The sequence below is a fragment of the Drosophila montana genome, unplaced genomic scaffold (assembly GCF_035044405.1).
Source record: "Drosophila montana isolate Dmon_TW-CO22-7 unplaced genomic scaffold, ASM3504440v1 contig_2602_1, whole genome shotgun sequence".
Taxonomy (NCBI): Eukaryota; Metazoa; Arthropoda; class Insecta; order Diptera; family Drosophilidae; genus Drosophila; species Drosophila montana.
Genome location: NW_026997466.1, coordinates 1 through 16,243, shown reverse-complemented (window position 1 = coordinate 16,243; position 16,243 = coordinate 1). Strand labels below are relative to the sequence as shown.

The following is a 16,243-nucleotide window of genomic DNA, read 5'->3' as shown; positions in this document are numbered from 1 at the left end:
CTTTCCGTCGAATGCCGGAATAAGCCTTCAGACTTTCTCTGCAAAGTCTGTAGGTGATTGGGTCATGTTTACTATGCTAACCGCTATCTAATACCCTAGATTTGCAATTTCACCCATGTATGACGTCTTATTTTTCCCTAATCCTCTGGTATGGTACATACACTCTAGGGTATGTCCGACTAAAAATAACCTGTATGCAACTTACCTTTTTCTTTTTTTTTTAAACAATTATTTGGGCATACTTGCGGGGCTTTACTCCGCAAACATGCCACGCCCCTAAACGCCTCAAGTCCCTGCTCGGGCGCCACTTGTAAGGAAGCTACTGGCCGGGGTACAACTCTCTGTCTTACCAGGACCAGCAATCTTAGTTTGCTGGGATAGAAGGTAGAGGGGGGAAGAAGTACTTCAAGTAAACTATGACTCCTACTATTTTCATAGAATAGGGAAGGAAATGCATACACATGACCGGGGATGCTCACGCGGTCAGTAGGCCAGGCCCAGATTCACACATGCACGGCCGGGATTGCTCACGCGATCGGCAGGCTAAGCCCTGATTCACACATGCGCGGCCAGGATTGCTCTCGCGGTCGGCAGGCTAAGCCCTGGTTCTCACACGCACGGTACACTAGGTTAAGGGGAGAGGTTATCATGCAGATCAGCTAATGCCGACGATCGAGAGTAAAACTAACAGGAAATAAAACAACTAGCAGACTTTCATTTCTAACTCCAATTTGCGCACACGAAATCTCCTTTGCTTCGCCTTCTGTTACACACGTCTACTCACTTTGATACTCGCTCAAAAAGTGCCGGCACGCTCGCTGCGAGCTTTCGCAACTTGTTGATCAACCGATCGGCAACGCATGGTTGCTGCGGCGGCCGGCGTGAAAATTAAAACTTAACTTAAACTGGGCTTCTTGCCCTTAATCAACTTCAATACTTCGGCATCTTGCCTTAACCATTATTATAACTAATACGATGCTTATATACTATAACTATAATTATGAACTGTGGCTATTTTAGTGGCCTCCTCACAGAGTTTGGCGCTATTTTTAATTCGTATGGTAATCGCGTGAAACGATAAGAGCCATTGCATGTTGAAAAAGACGTTATGCTTCGAGAATATTTATAAAGTTCAATCTGGTGGAATCCACACATTAGGTGGAGACAGGAAAAATAATTTGTTCGTCCTAGTTGAGCAAGCCAATAATTTTTATCTATCTGACGATAATCTAATACTAAACGCCATCTTTTATCAATGGAACCTGGTAAAGGTTTCTTGGCAATCAATAAGAGTGCGCTGTTGTATTCTGATACAGACAATTCGACGATTTTATCGCGTATTAATTTATCTACCTGAAATTTAATTTCTTCTTTATGGGTATATGGAATTCTATAATTTTTTATGTATACAGGCTCCTCGTCTTTTAATCTCAACTGTTGTTTATAAAAGTTATTTTTGGAAATTGTTTCTTATTCTAGTCCGAAAATGTATATATAGTAGTTTATTAAATGTTTGGGCAAACTTTTTATTTAATTTTGCTAATACTTGATTTCGTCTTTCGACATTAGGTGGTGTTGTGTTTCTAATGTGTTTTAGCAACTGTTTTGAATATAAATAAAGTCCATTTGGCTTTTCACAACAACACGTTCTAAAATAGTTTATTTTATCGAATTTACGTAAAATTTACGTAAAAAGATTATTTGGCTGTGTCTCAGAAAAGTTTCTTCGCTTCGCCTCGTTCAACAACGAACAATAACTAGATAAAGAGAATATGCAATTCATAGCAGCTGAACCCGCCATCAGTACATCTTTAAGAGAATATCCAGAATCAGTCGTCGCTGAGCCATCGAACACAACACGCAACTTGCTTGTGGTGCTGTCTTCCTTCAAGACGCAATGATGTGGGAGGAAGTATTTACAACAGCCACTCAACTCTAGACTAACTCGCGACATGTGATTCAGATCCAGAAACTCATTGACGAATGCCGAGTACTGCTCCTTTCGATGCAAATTCCGACCCAATTTTCGCTCAAGACTGAGAAATCGACGATAAGCCTGGCCATAGGACTCTCCTAGAAGCTCTGCACTCCGCTTAAGAGGCAACCGCACTGAATACTCACCGGATGGTAAGCGGGAGAAGTTATTGGCAAATTGCTGCTCGCATTCCAACCCTTCTTTGGTGGCTTTTACAATAGGCTCTTCCAAGCTTTCAACTTCCCAAAAACGACGAACCAACTCATCCAGACGAACGTTTAACTGACCAGCTTCGCAGTCAGGAGTTAGGCCAGCAGCCAACAACGAGGTACTGCGCAGTCTCTCATACCCACCGGTCATGACCCAGCGAAGTCGAGTTTTTTTTCAGAAGAGGTAGTTCTGACAAAAGCTCAATTTGCCCAACACACAAAAGCTCATAGAAAAGGCTCGCTCCAATTAAAAGATCCACTCGCTGTGGTTTGTTGAAAGCAGGATCAGCCAACCTTATGTTCGAGGGAATTTTCCATTCCGATGTATCGATGATGAAGCTAGGCTGACTATCGGTAATTGTTAGAGTCACAAGAGCATCAAAGGTGGCTGAATAATCTGGGTCTTGTGATTTCATGTGAATCCTAACAGCTGATCCTTCAGTAGAGACGCTTGAGACCCATGACAACTGTCGACAACCTGGGTTTCTTTAACTGAAGTCTCTGTGCGAGCCTGAGGCTAATAACCAGAGCTATTCTTTACAAGTACCACTGCAGTGGCCAAGAGCACAACCAAGTAGCAAAATGCAGTAGGGTATGATGCTTTCCTCCACAAGTACGACAATGACTACTACTGCAAGACCGAGTTTGGTGTCCCTTCCTTAGGCAGTTATAACAAAGTGCCAGTTTCTTGACTTCCTTATGCCGAAGGGATAGAGACAAATTTCCGAATTTACTACATGTGTAGATCCCGTGACCAGATGCATCACAAAAGCAGCACCCATTTTGGTTAGTCTCAGCTACAAGCACTCTTTTGCTGTGGTTAGTGTAATGGTAGTGTAATAACCTGAGAATTGGTCATATGGGATGACATGGCATGTTGCACGCTCTCCAGGCTTTGACTATGCCTTTCCAGAAATTTGAAGAACTCATCGGCTGTCGGGATTTCGTCAATGCCTGCGGCCTCCTCCCATTTGGTCTGAGTCTGAGTGTCCAAATTTTGAAGCAGCGTGTGCACTATTATGGATCCTGAAATTTGCTCCAAACCGCCCAAGGTCTGCAACGCACACATATGCGAATTGACCCTGTCCGAGAACTCACGCAGTTTTGAAGCCGACTACCCTCTTGAGCCCATGAATCTCATTGATGTGTGCCTGGAACACAAGACGTTTGTTACTAAATCTTCTATTTAGAATATCCAGAGCCACACGATATATGGCACCGGAAAACTCCGACAACAAACATAAGCGGAGATGCTGCAACTTTTCGCTATGAAATCTGAATATTCGGTATAGCCACCGGAAAACGTTGGTAATTTGAGCTCGGGCAAGCGCGTTCTGTTGCCCAAGATCACGGTTTGGTTTGGCGAATCCTCATGACGAACGAAGGTTGAATGCGAATGCGAGCTTCAACCATGGCAATCAACTTGTCCAAATCTTCACGTAATTTGCTGCCAATTTTATAAAAATTCAGCTCCTCAAGCGAGTTATGCGCGGCATTAAAAGCAGACTTAGTTTGTTCAATTAACAATAGACGCACTTCTAAGTCGACGGCACAAGAGTTATTTATTTAATCCTCAGATAAATCACTTTCAATACACTTGGCTCGCTCGACCAATGCAGCCGCCTTGCGCGTAAGAAATGGCACCCTGTTTGCCTGCACATTACTCTTGTTCTCGCCTTGCAACTGTTTCGCTGAAGAAATATGAGCGCACAAAAGGGAGAGCGCGAAAGTCACCTAGCGGCGTCTATGTATATGCGAATTTTTGGGAACTATTGTTAGCTCACACAGGCGTTTTGCAACTGCCTAATTAGAATAATTTGCGATAATTATGGTGGACTTGAATAATTGCAGTTTTAATTTGGCAAGAGATCTAAAACTGCAATATTACATCTCGCCGGGGCCTCCAACTGTTGAGTTACTAATGTTTTTTAGCCAGTGTGAGAGTATTACCGATTCGTGTCGACCAAATCCGTGTCTACACGGTGGCTTATGCGTCAGCTTAAAACCAAGCTATAAATGCAGTTGTCCATCAGGCCGCTATGGGCGTCATTGCGTACGTTTTAGCTACGGATTTGAGCCGCTATCCTTCATGAGCTTTCCCTCTTTGGATCCAACAACAAACGACATTTCTTCGACGGCGCTATTAGTCTATAACTACGGCTTGCAGAACGGAGGACGTTCAGATTTTTTGGCCATTGTTTCACAACAAAACGTTATAAGTTTATTTTATCGAATTAACGTAAATAGCAAGATTATTTGGCTGTGTCTCAGAAAAGTTTCTTCGCTTCGCCTCGCTCAACAACGAACAATAACTAGATAAAGAGAATATGCAATTCATAGCATCTGCAAGTGCAAGAGAGGCTGCCAACCTTGTTTACAACAAACAGCTGTTTCACTAAACTAAGATTATGACCTCTTCTTATGTTTACATGAATGTTTGCTCATAATGATTTGATGCGGCAGCTGCAGAATCCAACAGGTGGGCTTAGAACATTATATTTCATTGGATATGAAAACTTGTTGTTTAGTTGATTTTATTTTAATTTGTCTAACTACTTCTGATGGTGCTGGGATTAGAGTGGAATTGGTTCAGCATGTATGCTTTATTGGTATATGGATATGCGTTTGAGTATTTGAGGGTCTGACTATTAACTGATTTTGAGGTGCTTGTAAATTTAATAGACAGTTGAATTTCTTGAGGAAATCTATGCCGATAATCCCATCCCATGGTATTGGGCAAGCCAATCCCAAATTTCGGATGTATGGCCGCCATCCTTCACGAAAATGGATAGCCGCTTACGCAACTCCTACACGCGCCCTTGCTTTTCCAGCCCGAACTCATGGGCGATCGCTACCAGTTCTTCCTTGCGCCGCTGGTGGATCCAGCGCACGCCTACCCCCTGATTTTGGCACTCACCTGACCCCATTTTGAGTTCTTGTCTCACTCTAGGTGCCCGCTTCGACTTCTTTCTTTTGTGGACTCTAGCTCGGTTTCGCGTTGGTGGGTGGGCGATTCTCGTTCCGTTGGTTTGCTTATCTCACTTTTATCTATGTCTTTTCCGTATATTCATTTCTTTACGACCATATATTTTTTATTTTTTTATTTTATTTATTTATTAGTGGTCGACAAAACGAGTGTCTTCCTAATTATTCAATACATTTTATATACAATTATGAAAATTAAATGCTAAAAGCCTAGTTAGGGAACACTAATTTCTAATAAGCATCACCGACCGATGGAGGTGTTTTATTTGCCAGTCCGGCCAGCTGTGCCCCTTTTCACAGCTAATTTTGTCAGTGACGCTATTAGAGCCTACATCTAAGAAGAAGGGTGTAAGTAAGCAAAAGTGTTCTTAACTAAAATTAAAAATAATCTTAATTTGCTATATTATTTAAGAATATACCATAAATAGGAGAAAAGAAAGTAAGAAGATTGTTAATAAAGTAAAGAACTGTATGATCGATATACAGAGTGTTAAGTAGATAGGATAAAGAGATAGTAATGGGAAATCACCGACCCGGTGGGGGAAAATTTACAGCCTGTCCGCCAAGCTATGCCCCTGCTCATAGCTGGGAATGGTCAGTGACTTCCCGAAGGTATCCTGAAAGCAACGATTTTATTAGGGGTAGAGAAAGTTCGGTAGAGAAAACGTGATGCAAACGAAGGTAATTTTTACATAGCACGCGAAAAGAATTGGGCATAGCGTGGTCAGTTGTGCACGTCTATAGGAATAAGGGGCGGTAATTTCTGGTTGGTCTAGCCGGAACAGAGAATTGAATACGCCCTAGCAGAAAAGGAGAATCTATATCGCCAACAACCAACTTATGTAGAAAGACAACACCGAGAATTGTCCTACGGTTGGTTAACGACGGAAGATTAGAAGAAGCAGCCTGCTGGAATAGGATGGCAACCGAAGATTAGGGTCCCAATTTAAATCTCGTAAGGCAAAAAGCAGAAATTGCTTCTGAACAGATTCAATACGATCCTGGCTATTGTTATACTGCGGAGACCAGATACAAGAGCAGTATTCAAGAATAGGACGAACAAGAGAGATGCACAGAAGTTTTGTTATAAAAGGATCGTTAATGTCTTTAGACCATCGTTTAATGAATCCAAGTACAAGTTTTGCCTCATTAACGATGGTATCTATGTGAAGATTGAAGCAGAGTTTAAAATCAAAAAGAACGCCTAGATCCTTAAATGTTAGTATACGTTGCAATGGAGTATTGTCGATTGTATAACTGACAAGATAAGGTGTAGTACGATTAAATGTCATAAACATACACTTTGAACAATTCAGATGCAATTGATTGGCCGAACACCAAAGTTGCATAGCGTTCAAATCGTCTTGAAGACGAGAATGATGTATGGTATTGGTGTATGATAGAATAAGTTTCACGTCGTCCGCATACATGAGTACACGGGCATGTGATATAACAGAGGAGAGAAGTAACGTGAACCTGTTTTGAGGTAGTCAGCCTCAGCATTACTCTTTGGGTCCTACCTTTTAAATAAGAACTAATCCAAAGCAAAAGAGAACGGAGGGAAACCTATTCGGTCAAGTTTAAAAAGTAAAATGTCATGGTGCACAGAATCAAACGCCTTACTGAAGTCAGTGTAAATGACATCAGTTTGCATTTTCGAAAGGAAAGCATCATTTACCAAGGAAGTAAACATCCATGTTGAACAGGGGAAACAACTGATTTGCTGAAATGCTGTAAATTCGAAGTGATTATTTTTTCAAATAATTTAAGAATAGCGGACAGTTTTGCAATTCCCCTGTAATTTAGTATATCAGACTTTCCACCTTTCTTGTGGAGAGGAATGATATAAGATTCTTTCCAAAGAGATGGAAAGACAGAAGATTCAAGGGATAGATTAAAAAGCTTTAGCAATGGATAAACAAGGGAAGAACTACACTCCTTGAGTAGACAACTAGGAATATTGTCAGGCCCAGGAGAGAAAGAAGATTTTAAGGAATTTAAAGCTAAAAGGAGAGAGGAATGGGAAATAATAGAAGGAGGTATAGAACTAGAGGAAGTAATAGTATAAGGGTAAGAATTATTATTAGGACAGACTGAAGAGTAAGTTGATTGAAAAAAATTAGCAAAGAGGTTAGCAGAATCAGAGTCATTGCTAGCTATATCCATCCTCAGAGAAAAAGAAGATGGCAAACTTGAAGATTTACGCTTCAAGTTTACAAAATTGTAAAACTGTCTCGGATTTAGGGCAAATTGCCTTTTGCAACGAGTTAGATAATTCTCATAGCATTGAGAATTCAGAAGAAAGAAGTTCGACTTGGCTATGGAATATTTAGCCAAGTCTGTACACGAACCAGACTTCTTAAACTTTTTAAAATATTTAGATTTTATATTTTTTCGATTCGATAATCTGGGAGTAAGCCCAGGTGGCTTTGAAGAAGTAGTCGAAGGAATTGACTTGGGAATACACATATTAAAGAGGGAGTTTAGGGTGTTATAAAAAATGTAATAGCAGTATTCATGTCAACCGAGTCATATAAGAAAGACCAATCGGTTGCATAAACAAGCTGATTAAGCAATGAATAATTACCTTTGCGAAAGCAACGGTGGGGCTTATTGGCTGATGAGCACTAAATGAGAGGATTACAATTGAACATTGCAACCTCTAAAGTAGGATGATATATATCCTCAGGAAGAGATAAAGGATGGGACCTAGACACATTAGAAATAAGGTAGTCGTTAACAAATACAAGAACAAGTGTTCTATTCAAATGATTAGAAATTGAATTGATTTGAAACAACGAAAGGTCAAGCATGTAATCTATAAAGTCATGCTGTGCTGAAGGCACTAGCATAGCATTGAGAATTCAGAAGAAAGAAGTTCGACTTGGCTATGGATAATTTAGCCAAGTCAGTACACGAACCAGACTTATTAAACTTTTTAAAATATTTAGATTTTATATTTTTTAGATTTGATAATCTGGGAGTAAACCAAGGTGGCTTTGAAGAGGTAGTCGAAGGAATTGACTTGGGAATACACATATCTAAGAGGGAGTTTAGGGTGCTATAAAAAAAGTTAATAGCAGTATTCATGTCAACCGAGTCATATAAGAAAGACCAATCGGTTGCATAAATAAGCTGATTCAGCAATGATTAATTTCCTTTGCGAAAGCAACGGCGGGGCTTATTGGCTGATGAGCACGATATGAGAGGATTACAATTGAACATTGCAACCTCTTAAGTAGGATGATATACATCCTCAGGAAGAGATAAAGGAGGGGACCTAGACACATTAGAAATAAGGTAGTCGTCAACAAATACAAGATCAAGTGTTCTATTCAAATGATTGAAATTGAATTGATTAGAAACAACGAAAGGTCAAGCATGCAATCTATAAAGTCATGCTGTGCTGAGGGCACTAGATAATTTTCGGCAGTGAAAAGTGACCAAGAGATGTTCGGCAAATTAAAATCACCCAACACAATAAATAGATCATTATCACGCACGTGTGAAGAAACTTCTTTAATACAAGAAATATGTTTCATATAAACTTGAATATCAGAAGAAGGAGGAACATAAGAGCATGTAATATAAATATTGCGTGTAGGAAAAGACACCTTGACTGACACAATCTCAGCGTCAGTAGGCGTACTAAAACAGAGAAGTTCTGACTGGAGAGTGGCTTTAACGGCAAAATAAAATTATTGGAAAAAACCTCAAAATCAGATATGGTTGAATTTAACCATGTTTCTGAAAATGCGATTATATCCGAATCGAAGGAAGTGCTGGCCATGAAAAGATTTTTAAGTTTTGAAATGAGACCTCTGACATTCTGATAATGAATAGAGACTTGGTCAGAAGAAGAAGTTAGTTTTTTGGGGCAGAAATGGTACCCTGTATTGAACGAGCTGGAAGGGTGACAGGCTGGTCACGCTTTTTTGGCTTGAACTCGTGAACAATCATGTGTGGACGCCAAAATTTGGGATCACAAATGATTGGGAACATATCATGTAAAACATTTATTTTGAATGATGATATTTCACGAGGAGTTGAGAAATAAAATTTGGTAATTGACACGCTAGCAGAAGATTTGCTAGCAATATAGGCTGCCAATGACTCAGAGGTAGTGTCAGACGAAAGTTGAGACACAAAAACTTGCCTACGAGGGGCAACAACAGTTAACGTAGGAGCTGATGGGGCTGCAGGGAGAACAGGATTTGGTGGGGCCAAAGAGGCACCATGATTTTTAACAATTCTGGGCAAGATTGCGCGCGGGTCTACCTTTGCGGCCAGGAGCTGAGGGGGCTGAGGCAGTTTGGCTAACTGGGACAGGTTCAGGTACGGGGTCAAATGGGACTATTACAGGGGATAAAACTGGGGTAATATTTGGGCAGTCGCTCGGAGAAGGCGATAATGACAACATTGGAGATAAATCCAAGTTGCTAGGCAGGCTCACAACTCGAATCAAAACTACTCGAGAGCTGCTTAGCCACGTTATTTAGTTTCAAGAATTGATTTCTCACAGAATTATACATTCTGGAGAAATCAAATTGCTTGTCGATGCATTCTGGGCACGACCAATGGCAATTGCAGCGATCTTGTTGCAATCACGCCCAGTGAGACCTGCACATTTTGCATGCATTATATTCTCACACAGCCAGTAATTAACAAATTGCGGCAATGCAGAATCATCAGCCTGCTTGAACGTGCAAGGTTTCTTACAGCACGACATAATTTCTACCAGCGTTAAAAGATATGCAGAAGTTGCGAGAGCGCAGAGTAAAACGAAACACGGTGCACAAAAATAGAGCAAGTAAACGCTCAAAAAATAACTATCGTACACAAACAAATTGTTTGGAGCGAAAAGCAATAGCAAAAATTTGCGAGAGCGCGATGCACAAGCAGAAATATGCAGCAGCGAACACACGCACAAACAAGTGTATGCACAGGGGAGCACCAAAGCAAAAGAATCAAAACAGGCAATAACAACAATACGGAACTGACGCCGAGTTTAATAAATGCAATTAATAATTAACAGACTTACGCTGCACAACAGATAACACTTTGCACAAGTTATAAAAGCTTTTTAAATAAAGCACAAAAAATGCAAAATTTGGAAATAAAAAGCAGGATTTAAGCGCAAAAATATATAAAAATCTTGGAGCACAAGTAAAACACGTCAATCAGTCTCTCGCCATATACGCATATACATAAATTTTTTTCTCCGTCGGTTTCACAAACTTAAAAAGATAATAAAAGAAACGTACTTACTGTTCTTTTAAATTTCGACCATCCTTCACTTTGCATGTGCCTTTGTCTTTATCATTTTCCTTTTCATACTATTGTTTATTCATTCCTTTTTTTGTCGGTCACTCCACAAAAAAAAATAAAAAAATAAATAATCCACTAAATGTTCTCTTAACTTTTAATCCTCGTCCATTTAACTTGTTTTGGGTTTGTCTGTGCTTATTGTTCACTTCGTTTTAATTATAATTAAACGCACCCGTTCTCATTGCTTTCGCCAACTGTCCTGACGAATTCAACAGCCCACCGCGCGTGAGTTGAATTCGTCCCTCTATACAGTCGCTGTTGCGACGCATTTACGGCCCTTCGACGCGTTTGTGCACACGTGTGCTAGCGTTGTCTCGATGTCGCCCGCTGGCGCGCGCGCGCTGTACTTTTTCGGCCGACCGTTATCTTTCCGTTGTCTGCTTTCTGTGCCCGATTTTGAACACATTTTTGTTGCCCAAATCTTGCAGGTGTTAATTTTATCGTCCGATACAGGGTATGAAAATGTCCTTGTTAGGATATGCTCGACTATCTTTTCCCTAATCCTCTGCTAGGGTACATACACTCTAGGGTATGTCTGACTAAAAATAACCTGTATGCAACTTACCTTTTTCTTTTTTTTTTAAACAATTACTATAATACTTGCGGGGCTTTAATCCGCAAACATGCCACGGCCCTAAACGCCTCAAGTCCCTGCTCAGGAGCCACTTGTAAGGAAGCTACTGGCCGGGGTACAACTCTCTGTCTTACCAGGACCTGCAATCTACAAGACATTTGTTAGTTTGCTGGAATGGTGAGTTTAGAGGGGGGAGGATGTGCGTCAAGTAAATAATGACTCCTACTACTTTCATAGAATAAGGAGGGAAATGCGTACACATGACCGGGATTACTCTCGCGGTCGGCAGGCTAAGCCCTGATTCTCACATGCGCGGTAAACTAGGTTAAGGGGAGAGGTTATGTTGCACATCGGCTAATACCTACGATCGAGAATGAAACTAACAGGAAATAAAACAACTAGCAGACTTTCTTTTATAACTCCTGTAAGGCGGCCACTATGGTAGCCACCCCACAGTTCATAATTGTTGTATAGGATATAAGTATTGTTAGTTTATAAGCATTAATTGTATTACAGTAAGAGCATAGTAAATAAAGGGCAAGGAGCCACGTAGCCAGCAAGGGCATTATTTAAGTTTTAATTTAACCGCCGGCCGACGCAGCAACCGTGCGTTGTTGATCGGTTGCTCAACTCCGTCAACTTCAGTTCGAAGGCCAGAGTTCGTGGGACGGGCTCTTGCCGGAAATATCGCTAGCTGTGAACAGAAGTGTGGCGGACTCGACGGGATTCAGTCCCGCTTTGCCAATACAGGGGAGGGAGCCGCGGCTGCCCGCAGCCCTGTTCGATCAGGTAACTGCGGGGTCCGCAACTAGTACCCTCGACCCTAGGACGAAGGCGGACAGGTTAAAAGAAATCTTTGATATCGTTCACTCCAACCTACAGCGTGGATCAAAAGACCAGGGCAGAAATTATAACCTGCGGAGTCGAGAATGGCGGCCTTCCAGACCCGATGGACATGGAAGAGCTTGTGCAGCAGACCTAGCGGAATAACCGTAGAATCGGCTTGAAGAGCTAAAGCTCCGAGGCACCGCTCGCTTGCGGGCGTGCCGGCACTTTTGGAGCGAGCATCACAGTAAGTAGTAGTAGTAGCAGCAGAACGCAGAGAAAAAGGGAGACTTAGTGTGTGCATCAGAGCGCTAGGGCTCCGAACAGTGGGGCAGGGCTTTAACTTAGGGAAATCGTGTCAGATAGCAAGTCATAAGTGAATATAAATAAAGGCAATTAGAAAGGAAAGTCAAATAATTCGTTTGTTTTCAATTAATACTTACTTCGGGCCCCGAAGTTAACCAGTTTGGAAAAATGAGGCAGTTTTGAAAAATAAGGCAGACAACAGAGAGATAACGGATTGCCGAAAAAGTTCAGCGCACGCGCGCAAGCCGGGCGACATCGAGACCACGCTTGCACACGTGTGCACAAACGCGCGGGGTAGTCGACGTCGGCGTCGAAGGGCCGTTAAGGCGTCGCGACAGCGACTGTACAGTGGGACGAATATAACTCACGCGCGGTGAAAAAATGAATTCGTCAGTACAGTTGGCGAAAGTAATGAGAACGGGTGCGTTTAATAATAAATAAAACGGAGTGAACAACAAAAACAGACAAGTACAATACGAGTTAAATGGCCGAGGACTAAAAGTTAAAAGAGCATCAAGTGAATTACTTTTTTTAATACTTTTTTTTGTGAACAAAAGAAAAAGAGAAAATAAAAGGAAAAATAAAAAAAGGGGAGATATAAGAAAAGAAAATAATAAGGGAAAATGACAAAAGAGCGCGATGGTCAAAATTTAAAAGGATATTAAAGAGACAAAATAAAACAAAGGAGTGGAAAAGTGGAATATATATCTGCGCATATATACTGTCGTATACAAATAAGCCACAGAAAAGACAAAGCCACAAGTGAAATAAACAACCTACGGAACGAGAATCACCCACCCACGAAACACAAAGACCGAGTAAAAGTCCACGAGAGAGAGAGAGAAGTCGAATCGGGCACCTAGAGTGAGTAGTAAAAACTCAAAATTGAGCCAGGTGAGGGAGCTGCGTAAGCGGCTATCCACGTTCGTTCAGGATGGCGGCCATACATCCGAAATTTGGGCTCGGCTTGCCGAGTTGGAGTCTCAGTATGCCAAAAAGTTGGAGCCGTCATCCTGGGGCGTCTCACCCGACGTTGGCGGACGGCCACGTCAGAAATCGGAGCCCGATCTGAAGAGCTCACAAGCGTGTACGAGCGTCCACAGTTTCCGATTCCAAGCTTAGATCATGTCGCCGAGTTGTGTTCCTCATCCTGCCCGGCCATATCCTCTGTCGGAGGGCAGGCCCCTCGTAAACGTCCCAGAACAAGTCCGGAAGTGGGGCATGAGGTATGACGGCCGCTCCGACCCCCTAGGGTTCTTGGAGGACCTAGAGGAGCGGGCCATCACGTATGGCATTGCCCTCGACCGTCTGCCCAGGGCAATGAGCGAGATATTCTGCGACAGGGCTGCTCGTTGGTTCTTGAGTAGTGGGCTCAGGGATGTGCCGTGGTCAGTGTTTAGGTGGGGTTTCTTGGAGTTCTTCCTGCCTCCACGCTGCTTGAGGACGAAATCCGGTCCCGTAGGCAGCGCGTAGGCGAAGAATTCAAGGAGTACTTGATAGAGCTGAGGGCCCTAATGCACCACGACAGATACGAGCCGGCGCAGGAGCTGCACCGGATCTACGAGAATGCCGCCCCCGAATATAAGCTCTACGTGCGACGACAAGATTTCTCCATCTTGTCCCAGCTTACGCAGATGGCCGTGGAATATGAGACGGTCGAAACACTCGGGAGGCCAGTCAGCGAGCTAAGTGGTCATGAATCCGAGTAGCGCAGAATGGGGGAGGACAGTACAGATAGAAGGATCTCCTCCCCGCCCGCAGTGGCCCCTGCGGAGGTTGCCTATCAGAGGATGAGCCAAAAGGCCGGAACCGGGTACGATCCGCGACGAGCATGTCGAAGGTGCGCAAAGGAGGGGCACTTCGCCAGGGAGTGTCCCAACGCACACATCGTGTTCTGCTGGGTATGTGGGAACCGGGGCAGAAGTAGCCAGGATTGTTATCGCCGCACGGAGGCGGGAAACGGTCAACGGCGTCGCCCAGGCCAAGATTGGGTCGGCGCCGATACATACGTGACCAGGTAACAGGACACCCACTTAAGGTGGACAGTGGCCGAATCGTCGCTACGGTGGATATTGGCGGGCGAACGATGCCTGCCACTATCAATATCGGAGCCACTCGCAGCTTCATGAGTGAAGATTGCGTACGCAAGTGGGCGATTCGGGGAAGAGTGGAGGGCGTGCAGGCGCGCATTCGTCTGGCAGATGGGTCCACTCTCGAAGTAGGGAAGGCAGTGTGGTTGGACGTCGGCCTAGCGGGGAAGCTGATCGGCATGTCGATGCTCATCATGCCCTCGATGTTAGACTATGTTACCCTAGGTATGGATTTCTTGGGTGCATTTGGCACCACAATATGCTGCAGCAAGGCAGAGCACCGTCCTAGAGACGGTGACGGCACCGGTCGCGCGGCCCGGGACTAGGGAAAAGCCGAAAAAAGGTCTTCCAGGTCATGAAAGGGGAGTACCTGCTCGGCAGCAGAATGGAGAAAACACGCTGAGAGAACCAAAGGAAGGCCTCCCAGGACATGGAAAGGAAGAACCTGCTCGGCAACCGATGGAAAAAGACATGAAGAAGGAAGTGAAGCCGGGAGCGGATCGAGAGCTTGAAGAGCCCAAGAGGCGGCGCGTAGAGCTGCAAAGGCAGATCTACGCTGCGTATGGAGGCTGCACAGCGGAAATTTGACAGAGAAAGGATGGATTACGAGCAATGGCTAGAATCCACACGGACACAGGGGGTCAGGAGTGACTGCCAGAGTCGAGCGATCGTGGAGCTCTATCTGGAGTCGGAATGGTGCCTGGAGGAGGCGAGACGCAGGGCGAGAGTCGGAATTGGCACTCTTCGAGGGACTTTAGGGAGTCTCGCATATCGCGGAACACAGGATCCGACTAAAGGATGACAAGCCGCTGAAGCAGAGGTATTACCCGAAGAATCCGGCCATGCAGAGGGTGATTGACGAGCAAGTGGGTGAGCTGATCCAGGCAAATGCCATTGAGCCGTCGCGTAGTCCGCACAGCGCCCCAATCGTCTTAGAATAAGAGCATAGTAAATTAAGGGCAAGGAGCCACGTAGCCAGCAAGGCCATAATTTAAGTTTGAATTTAACCGCCGGCCGCCGCAGCATCCGTGCGTTGTTGATCGGTTGCTCAACACCGTCTTAGAGAGTATTCCGCCCTCTGCCTCATGCCTGTTTCGTACTCCACAGCCAGCTGAGTTAGATGGGATAAGGTAGAGAAATCCTGTCGTCGCACAGGAGCGGCGTTTTCGTATATCCGGTGTCCTCAGCTCTATCTCTATTAAGAATTCCTTGAATTCTTCCCCCACGCGCTGCCTGCGGGACCGGATTTCGGTACTGACGAATTCAACTTTTCACCGCGCGTGAGTTGAATTGAAAAATTTACGCAAGGGTATGAAAAATGTTCGCTAGGGTATGCTCGACTACTTAATGCCCTAGATTTATACTTTGCCCCCTATCCTCTGCTAGGGTACCTACACTCTAGGGTATGCCCGACTAAAATTACCATGTATATAAAATTATAGTGCCAACGGCTCCTTGCCACGATCTTGGCCATAAACGTAACGGCTCCTTGCCGTGTATCAAAGCTGTGGTGACTGATTCCAGTAGCCGCTTCACAAATTTTCTGTCTGTGAAATAGAATTCAATTGAATTCAATTGAAATGGTGTAAAAGTCTTGAAAAGCGAACAAGGCATTATAAACGGTATGTGTGTAACTAATGCACTAATGTATTGCTAGTGGCAGGAGAGATTAGGAAACATTTTTATTAAGAATATTTTCAAACAAAATATCGGTTGACTCGATATCGCATCTGCAGTATAATTATCTTTACCCTTAAAATATTTTTCTTTAAATTCATATTCTACTAGTTCTAAGATCATTCGTGTTGGTTTTGATCTTGGGTTTACCATTGAGGAGAGATAAGTTAATGGCCTGTGATCCGTTTTTACTATGAAATGTTTGCCATACACGTATGCTAACTCTTGTTATGTTGTTGATTTTTTACTATTGCCTTTTGTAAGATGTATTGAA

General features: G+C 43.3%; 1 protein-coding gene across 1 annotated transcript; it reads right to left on the bottom strand.

Moving 5' to 3' along the window:
- Nucleotides 1-1,794: 1,794 nt before the first annotated feature.
- LOC135429174 (uncharacterized) lies at nt 1,795-2,335 on the bottom strand (the record flags this gene model as incomplete). Its single annotated transcript, XM_064683423.1, has 1 exon — nt 1,795-2,335. A coding segment is annotated over exon 1 (541 nt), but the record flags the coding sequence as incomplete, so codon positions are not given.
- Nucleotides 2,336-16,243: the final 13,908 nt, after the last annotated feature.